Source organism: Urtica dioica, chromosome 11 (assembly GCF_054948205.1).
Source record: "Urtica dioica subsp. dioica isolate 48M chromosome 11, U.dioica_male_clone48M_v1_H2, whole genome shotgun sequence".
Lineage (NCBI taxonomy): Eukaryota > Viridiplantae > Streptophyta > Magnoliopsida > Rosales > Urticaceae > Urtica > Urtica dioica.
Genome location: NC_142766.1, coordinates 1,373,407 through 1,381,781, shown reverse-complemented (window position 1 = coordinate 1,381,781; position 8,375 = coordinate 1,373,407). Strand labels below are relative to the sequence as shown.

At 42.6% G+C, this 8,375-nt stretch overlaps 1 protein-coding gene across 1 annotated transcript; it reads right to left on the bottom strand.

Annotated features, from left to right (window-relative positions):
• Positions 1 to 346: 346 nt before the first annotated feature.
• On the bottom strand, positions 347 to 4,829 carry LOC149380618 (Phospholipid/glycerol acyltransferase family protein). Its single transcript, XM_089629688.1, has 7 exons — positions 4,445 to 4,829; positions 4,008 to 4,126; positions 3,843 to 3,908; positions 3,557 to 3,754; positions 2,798 to 2,916; positions 2,581 to 2,686; positions 347 to 1,362 (listed from the first exon to the last, which is right to left on the bottom strand). Exons 1-7 carry the CDS (start codon positions 4,677 to 4,679, stop codon positions 769 to 771), a joined length of 1,437 nt encoding a protein of 478 aa, XP_089485814.1. The 5' UTR covers positions 4,680 to 4,829; the 3' UTR covers positions 347 to 768.
• Between the last annotated feature and the right edge of the window lie 3,546 nt (positions 4,830 to 8,375).

Genomic DNA, 8,375 nt, shown 5'->3' with positions numbered 1-8,375 from the left:
GAATTATTCCGACACCTCGTTGAAATAATTAGTGATAAAGAGTTGGCCCACACCTTGGTTCAATCTGCTCGTGCTCATTATCTCGAGGATTGCCTTCCGCTTCAGACCTCGATGGTGTTGACGAACTCGCCTTCAAACTTCAATGCTGAATCTCCTCTTTCTAACACCAAACTGTTGATGTCAGAAAATAGATACAACAATTATCTCAAATGATTACACGATAAACACGGAATAGGCTCGACAATATATCAAATGTAAAGATCACACTATTCTTATATTAGATGAATCTCAATACAAGAATCAATTGTTACAAAAAGATTCAATACAAAAGGAAAATAATCGTGGAAAGTTGTGTAGCGTGGGAGTATTGTGTGAAATGAGACTCCAGTCTCTCTTCACGAGGGTCTTGTGCTTTGTATAGGCGACAGTCAGTTGCGAATGTGGGTTGATCAAGACCCGACGGTTCACAAGTTCACAGTTATGATTTAAATAAGTGTAATACCACCACAAATATACTAAATAATATACATAGATTTTAATTAGGTGAAAGTAATGTTTTCACAGTGACAAAGCTACCTATAATAATATATTATTACAATCCAAAATGTGTGGTCTATTGTTTTTTTTTCTTTTAATATTATTATTAACCGTCGTAATTCAAATATTTTATAAAGTCAAAAGCAATAGCAAATTTTTTTATGTTATCTCACTAATCAACAACACTCTTTCAACTCTATTTACATCAGCTTTGAGCAAGCAATACACACTTTAGCAGTATTTCCATTGTCCTAGCACGTTAGCTTCTAAAAACTGCTTCCATATTTTCAACGGACCAACGCTTGGGAAAGGCTCGATTTTCCCTGCTCCACGGTTCATGAACAAACCTCTGGCCGCAAATCCCATCAGTTCGGTTTTGTCCATAAAATTGCGCATCAGCTCGGTTTTGTCCATAAAATTTCGCATTCTCGATGTGATTCCACTCTCGTAAGAGACCGCAACTCCGAAGTGCCTACCAGAAAGCTCGTGCTGGCTGTGGTTTCTATCCAGAACCAGGGGTTGGATCAGGGTTTCTTGTGCCAGAAAAGCTTCATCGTCGTCGAGAGAAAAGTTTCCCATGCCAAATGGCTCCCAATCGATCCGCTGCATGATTTCAGCTGCTCGATCAACGGTGCTTTTGCGAAACTTTTGTAGCTCGATTTCTTGTCGGAGAGCTAGTTGGTCCACCTGAACTTTGAGCTCACGCAATCGACGGCCGATTCTTGAAGAGATGGCATCGTATATGTTTCCAGTGAGTTCACCCTTGACTGCGTCACCGTTGAATAAGTCTTCGAAATAAATTGGGTCGCCAATAAGCACCGTTACCTACAATGCCAACGAAGTGAAATTTAAAAAATATTAGACACGTACTGTAACATTATTGTGTAAATATCACGAGTTAGTTATTTATTTATTTGATAAGATAATGGCTGCGTTTGGTTCATATTAAAAAAATCATGTTTTTGTTTTTAGACAAAACTATACTACTTATCTGGTGTTTGGTAAAACTGTTTTTACAAAAAACTTCAAAAGCGATTTTAGATTCTGTATATGAGATTGAAAAGTTAATTGGCTACATAAGCCACCTAAACTATAATAATTGTAAATTAGTAACCTTTGGTAAATATTTTGTAAATAGCCAACTTGCATACGTGGCAGCCTATTAACTACATTTTTTACATGTTTAACTGGATTAAATAAGTCTTTTATTAATCTGTTAATAAGTTAACTTGGCTATTTACAAGAAATTAACAAAAGGTGGGTTATATCCCAATTCACTATAACAGTGTGGCTATATAACTTAATCAGTTTTTGTTATCAGCAACTGTTTTATAAACAGTTTACCAAACACCTTATCAGTTTTTGAACTGAATCTAAAACCACTTTTTTTAAAAGCAAAGTTATGCCAAATGGGACCAATATCTATTAGTTAGCTTGCTGTTAGTTTCTTCCTAGATTTACGCACATGAAACCTCTATTTAATGTGCTGATTCTGGCCTAATAAGATCATCTCAACTATACTCTATAAACTCACAGATCCGCTGATATACTAATAAAAGTGGGCCCCACCTGACATGTGGGCCCCACCTCCTCTCTCACATCAGATGAAAATCATTTCCGGAGAGTATTATACGATTGACATTTTTGTTCCTAAACTAGTGATTTTGTGGCATTTTAGTTTCTTTCTAAACAAACTAGTTTTTCTTTTATGAAATTTAGCACCTGAACTTACGACACACTTATTAAATAAGCTTCTTTTTATAAAATTAACTCGTCGCTTAAGTTTGCAAATAGTTGCTTAGGTGTTGCATTTCATGAAAAAAAAAAAGTTTAATTTTATAAAATGATGACATGTTACAAAATCAATAGGTCGAGAACTATTTTGCCTAAAAAATAGTTTGGGGACAAAAATAGCATTGGCATGATAGTTCACTTGGACTAATGTCCTTGAAATCCTAAAAAAATCAAAAGTGTAGTTTCAATTATCATCATACAGTTGTGTAATAAAGTTGAAAAGGTTGAGGACTGGAATAGAATACATACTGTCTTGCCAATTCTCGGGAGATTTGCCCCGATAGGCATGATATCTTGCATACCGGTATGTACGAATGGAACAACCATAGGGATAGTGTCAGCGTCGAAGATTAATCTGCAGAATATAAAAAATAAAAATACATGTCAGTGATATATTCCAATAATATCATAGCGCCACTATGCACGGTGTTTTTTATGGGCAAGTGAGAGAGGAAGAGTGACAAACCTTCCCACACCCCTCTTGGAAGAGCCAAGGGTTTTCCCACCGTCACGAGAACGACTACCTTCTGGAAAAATGTGAACCCATCCGCCTTGATTCAGCTTTGAGATAGCCATGTCCATGCCCTGAAGAAGTACATAAATTTAATAATCAACATATTTTCATATTCGTAACGTGTTACGAACCTCACTCAATTTTGCTAATAGATAGTAGGTAATTGGGATACAAAGATAGCTCCCTCCCAAATTTCTATTACAATTAGCATGTCTTTATACTATCGTAATAGCCCTTCTTTATAGACTAACAACTTTTAACTATTATATTTTAACCCGCTAACTATCTACTAATGATTAGAAATCTTATATTCCTTATATCCTACATAATGGCCCACTATGGGCACTAACCAAATAAAAGATCGAGCAAACACGATGATACAGAAAGATACTAAAGAGAAAGGAAAAAATAATGACGTAAAGAAAAAGGTTCAGTTGATAGTTTAAGGGTAACCCTCTACACAGTCATTCTATCAGGATGACAAATCTGGTTAAAAAATATTCACCACACCCAAAGCATACGTGCCATACATGACTATAATATAAAAATAGCATCTTATCACTTGTTTCTAGAAATTGAACAAAACAAATTGCAAATCTTTGTAAAAACGATAATTTGACGTGTCTTCCAGCAAAAATATTTTTAAATAAAAGAGAAGAAAGCATGATATAATGTAACTGTGGCAAAGTTCTTTTGCATCATTAAAAATACCTTCTGATAGATCCCATCGCCACGAGAGACAGGCAACACTTTGACTGATCGGAAGAAAGCAGAAGTTACTGGGTTTTTAAAACACCGGTCAGTGGCACAAAGTGTCCATCGCAGGTTTCGAGCATCCAAGAGAACACGCGGAGGAAGCAACGCAGCAATAACAAAAGGATCATCCACTGAAGCAACGTGATTGCTCACCTGAAACCGGAAGATAGCATGTCCCTAATCAAGAACCACCAACCAAACAAGCAGAATTTTATATGGGCGTAAAATAGCAGAGCTATACTGTTATGAGAGCTTTGTCTTTTGGTCTATGCAGCAATGCATCATGAAATTTCTCCAAACCTAAGACCTGGAGATCCGAAAACAGACCAAAATTAATTCTTTCCTTCCCGCAAATCACATAATTGAGCAGTAATTTTTTTTCACAAGAGAAAAACAAACTACGAACCTGAATACGATTCAAGCCATGCATAAAGACATGACAAACATTCCCGATGATGGGAACAGTAACAGCTTGAAGCATTCGTTGTATGACTGATTCTTCTTCCACACTGAAGTTCTTGATTACTGCGACCAAAGAGAGTTTAAACTGGTCACAATTCAAATTCTAAAATCCACTACACAATTCCACAATCAAACAAGGCACTTACAGACGAAGAATATAACTGAATATTTATAACTATGAGCAAAGTCCAAAAAATCGAAGCTCAGAAATCGACCCAACGATACAAAAGAACAAACAACGATTGAATTTTGTACTTTTTATTGATCAGTCGACACGACACAGCTTTTGCTGCTTGTTGAATCGAGCGATAATGTAAAACGCAAGATCATCACCGAACCATTAAAACAAAGAAGCAAGTAAAAGAGAGAATGCCGAAGAACCTCGCTTGCGGTTGAAAACAGAGGAGGAAGGTAGGGTATCCGTGCGAAAGTCACGGAATTGCTGAATCCAGCGGTGAAGCTTCGAGGAAGAAAAGTAGCCATCGGAGAAGATAGGATGGCGTCGGAGACGGCGATCGACGACCACTCTGAAGCGGTCTCTGAGGCGGAGCTGCAAGCACCGAGCGTTACTCTTCCACAGATCGCCTCTCTCGATTCTCGTCGCCGCCATTGACATTCGGAAGTAAGATTCGCGGAGGAAGGAAAGAAAGAAGAAGTGGGTGTGTTTGGGAACAGGGATTGCTAGATTAGTGTACAAGTCTGGTCTCTTCTAGAGCCGGCGATGTCGTTCGTGGAGGTTGTTGTTGACGTCGTTTCGTTTTATTTTCATTCCGATGATGCTATATATTTTTAGGGATTATCAGATACTACCATTTTTTTTTTTTAAATCAATACTACAATTGACATTGATGTCAAAAAGACAAAATATCAATAAATCTTCGAACGAATTTTCAAATTCTTAAAACCAATTTTTTCCCCAAATTATTAGGTATATACGTTTTGGAGGGAGTGTAATCGTAAAACACATTGGTATGGACATAAATCTCTCTCTCTCTCTCTCTTCACCTCCACGTCAATTCTTTTTCTTCTTCTTCTTCTTCTTCTTCTTCTTCTTCTTCTTCTTCTCCACCCAAAATGACAAAAACACCAAAACCCAAATCTTAAAGTTAAAGTCATGACAAATAAACCTAATCATCGCCGGTAAATGGAGAGAGACTCGAAACGAGATTGATTTTCGTTTGGTTTGCTTGAATATATTTTTTTTTTCTAGATTTTCTAAATTTCCGAAAATAAATCGTAATGTCAAGTCGGAAAGAGTTCTGCCATATCGACAAAGATGTAGCAAATGTGGGCAGCAAGGACACAATAAAAGAGGATGCGTGTAGTTATGTTTTTTTTATTCTTGTTTTTTTATGAAGTGACTCCTACTGTTGAATTTTTGTATTTATTTTCAATCAAAAGTGTTGATTTCTTATGTTTTGTATTTTTTTGTTATTTCATTTACTTATAATTCATTTTTATTAACTTAACTCATATTTATGTAAATATTAACTAGATTAACTTGATTTTGAAACTTGTCAATAAACCTATGTAAATATTAACTTGATTTTGTATGTCTTTATTTTTTTTTTTACATTTTTTTACTGTTGAATTGGTTTGAATGTGGTAACTTTAGAAATTAAAGAACACTTTGTCGTTTCAACATTACCTAATTTTAATGATCAAAATAAAAAAAACAACCTGGTTTTTATTGCTGGATTATTTACCCAGATTTACATTTAGTCTAAGGTTTGCTTCGTGCCCTTCAGCGATCGAAGAGGTCGTACCGGGTAGTTCCCGGGGGCTTTGCCTCCGTGCCATCGGCGTCCGGATGTGCATGTCGCGTCGGGTTGGATCGGCATCTTTTGAGTTCGTGCCCTAGAGCAAGCGAACGTAGATCGCGCCGGGTTAGGCCGGCATCTTTGGAGCTCGTGTTGTTGAGCGACTAGCTTTGATCGCACCGGGTTAGGCCGGCGTCTTTGGAGCTCGTGTTGTTGAGCGACCTAGCGTTGATCGCACTGGGTTAGGCTGGCGTCTTTGGAGCTCGTGCTGTTGAGCGACCGAGCATATATGGTGCGCCAGCTATGCTGGCGTCTTTTTGGCGTTCGCGCCCTGGAGCGTCTAAACATGGATTGCGCCAGGTTAGGCCAGCGTCTTTTCGGCGTTCGCGCCCTGGAGCATCTGAATGTAGGTTACGCCGGGTTAGGCCGGCGTCTTTTCGGTTCGTGCCCTGGAGCAAGCGAACGTGGATTGCGCCGGGTTAGGCCGACGTCTTTTGGAGCTCGTGTTGTTGAGCGACCGAGCGTTTATGGTGCGCCGGCTGAGCCGACGTCTTTTGGTGTCCGCGCCCTGGAGCGTCTGAACGTGGATTGCTCCGGGTTAGGCCGGCGTCTTTTGGGTTCGTGCCCTGGAGCAAGCGAACGCGTTTTGCGTCGGGTTATGCCAACGTCTTTTGGGTTCATGCCCTAGAGTAGGCGAACGCGGTTTGCGTCGGGTTATGCCAACGTCTTTTGGGTTCGTGCCCTGGAGCAAGCGAACTCACTGGGCCACAGCCGCATTAGGCACATTGAATCGTCGGCCTAACCCGACATGCCGATATCACCGTCCAACACGGGTCGACCAATCGCCTAACTAGGCACGAACGCCCCCTCACCTCCAACGTTAAACGACCACAAGTTGTAACGATAAAGTGAGCGGAGGACGAATTCCAGCTAAGGACGCAAAACCTGCCAAAACTATTGGTAAGGATACAAGCCCTTCGGGCCACGTTAGCCCGCAAAGAAGGCATATACGAGCAAAATTGTTCGAAAAATGAGATAAGCATTCAACATGAAAGCAACAAAAATATCTCATAAATAAAAAGGGCCACAGCTCTGAATCCAATGAACACGTGCTGAATAGAAAAGTGTGTGGGGAATAAATAAAATCCTGAAAAAAGGAAAAGAAAGCAAAGCGCTAAACATATGCGCTAAAAAAGAAGCCACACGGCTCAAGCAGCACCCTCATCTAGCAGGGGAAACAAGGTGTCGAAGAAGTCAAAAGTGACCCCCCGGGCCTCGTCCTCGGTCGCATCCCGAAATTCCACCGCTCCGGCACGACGGGCCTCCTCGGTCCCTATGTCGTAGTCATCCTGCAAGTCGGACGCTCTTCGCTCCGCTTCAGCAAGCTAGGATGAGAGGCGGGCATTCTCCTCCGCCAAAGAGTCGCGCTCGCCCTCCGCCCGAACACGCGCCGCTTCGCTCGAAGTAAGCTGGCGGTGCGACGTCTCCAAAGCATCGGATCGAGCATCCAGTTGCCTCCGAAGGTCGGTAACCTCAGTGCGAAAAATCTCCGCTGATCGGGTCGCCACCTCACAAGCTCGCAACGCTTCGGTGAGCTCCCCCGCCATCTTGGCCACCGACATTTGGGCTCCATCGTGCTGATCCCGTGCGATTTGGAGTTCCACCTTAGCCTCACGAAGCTGGTCTCGAAGTGTCTCGGTCTCCGCCCCCGGGTGCGAGCCTTTCTCGACCTGAGCCAGCCTAGCCTTCGTCCGAGCAAGCTCCTCCTGGGATGACCCCAAGCGCCGGATGAAGTCGTGCAAAATCCTGTCGCTCCGCACGGCCCTCGCGTACGCCTGCGACGACAAAGAGCAAGGGTTAAAACTAAACCTACGCTTATGACATAATAAACATAAATACTGACCCTTTGAGCGTCGGTAATCCCCGCCTGAAAGAAGGCAATGTCGTTCTTCGACACCACGCCCTTCCACCAGGACAGCGTGGATCCCTCGAGATGGCGGAAGCAATCCCCTTGAGCCTCTATCGCCTCCAGCTCCACCACCGAGTTCGCCCTCTTGGGTTCGGAACGCTCGTCAGGAGGCACCGCTGTCGAAGCCCTCTTCAAAGAGGCACGGGGCTCCGGATCAACTACACCTGCGGTATCGACACGCTCTCCCCTTGCCTTGCGGTCAGCGACCCTAGAGCGAATCTCCACCATCGACTCAGGGTCCCGAGAAGCGAGAGCCAGCCTCCTAGCTCGCCTCTTTGCAGCTACACAAGGCAAAGCAACGAAGGTCAGGTTCCTGTCAAACGAAAAATTTTACAAAACCGTAAAAGTTACCTCGAGAAGCAGGAGTGACTGGTTGAGCCTCGGGACTCGGGGGCCTGCTCGCCCGGCGTGCCTCCTCGGTGCCCGGCGCAACGGGCGGGAACCACCCGGTAAGCGCCATCAGCTCGGGGGAACGGAACCGCTCGCCAGCCTTGCGGGCTTCCGACATCCTCGATATCTCCCTCACAAAGGGGAGCTCCGCTGCCCCCTCATCCGCTGGGAAGTCGGCCAAACGACCGAAGCG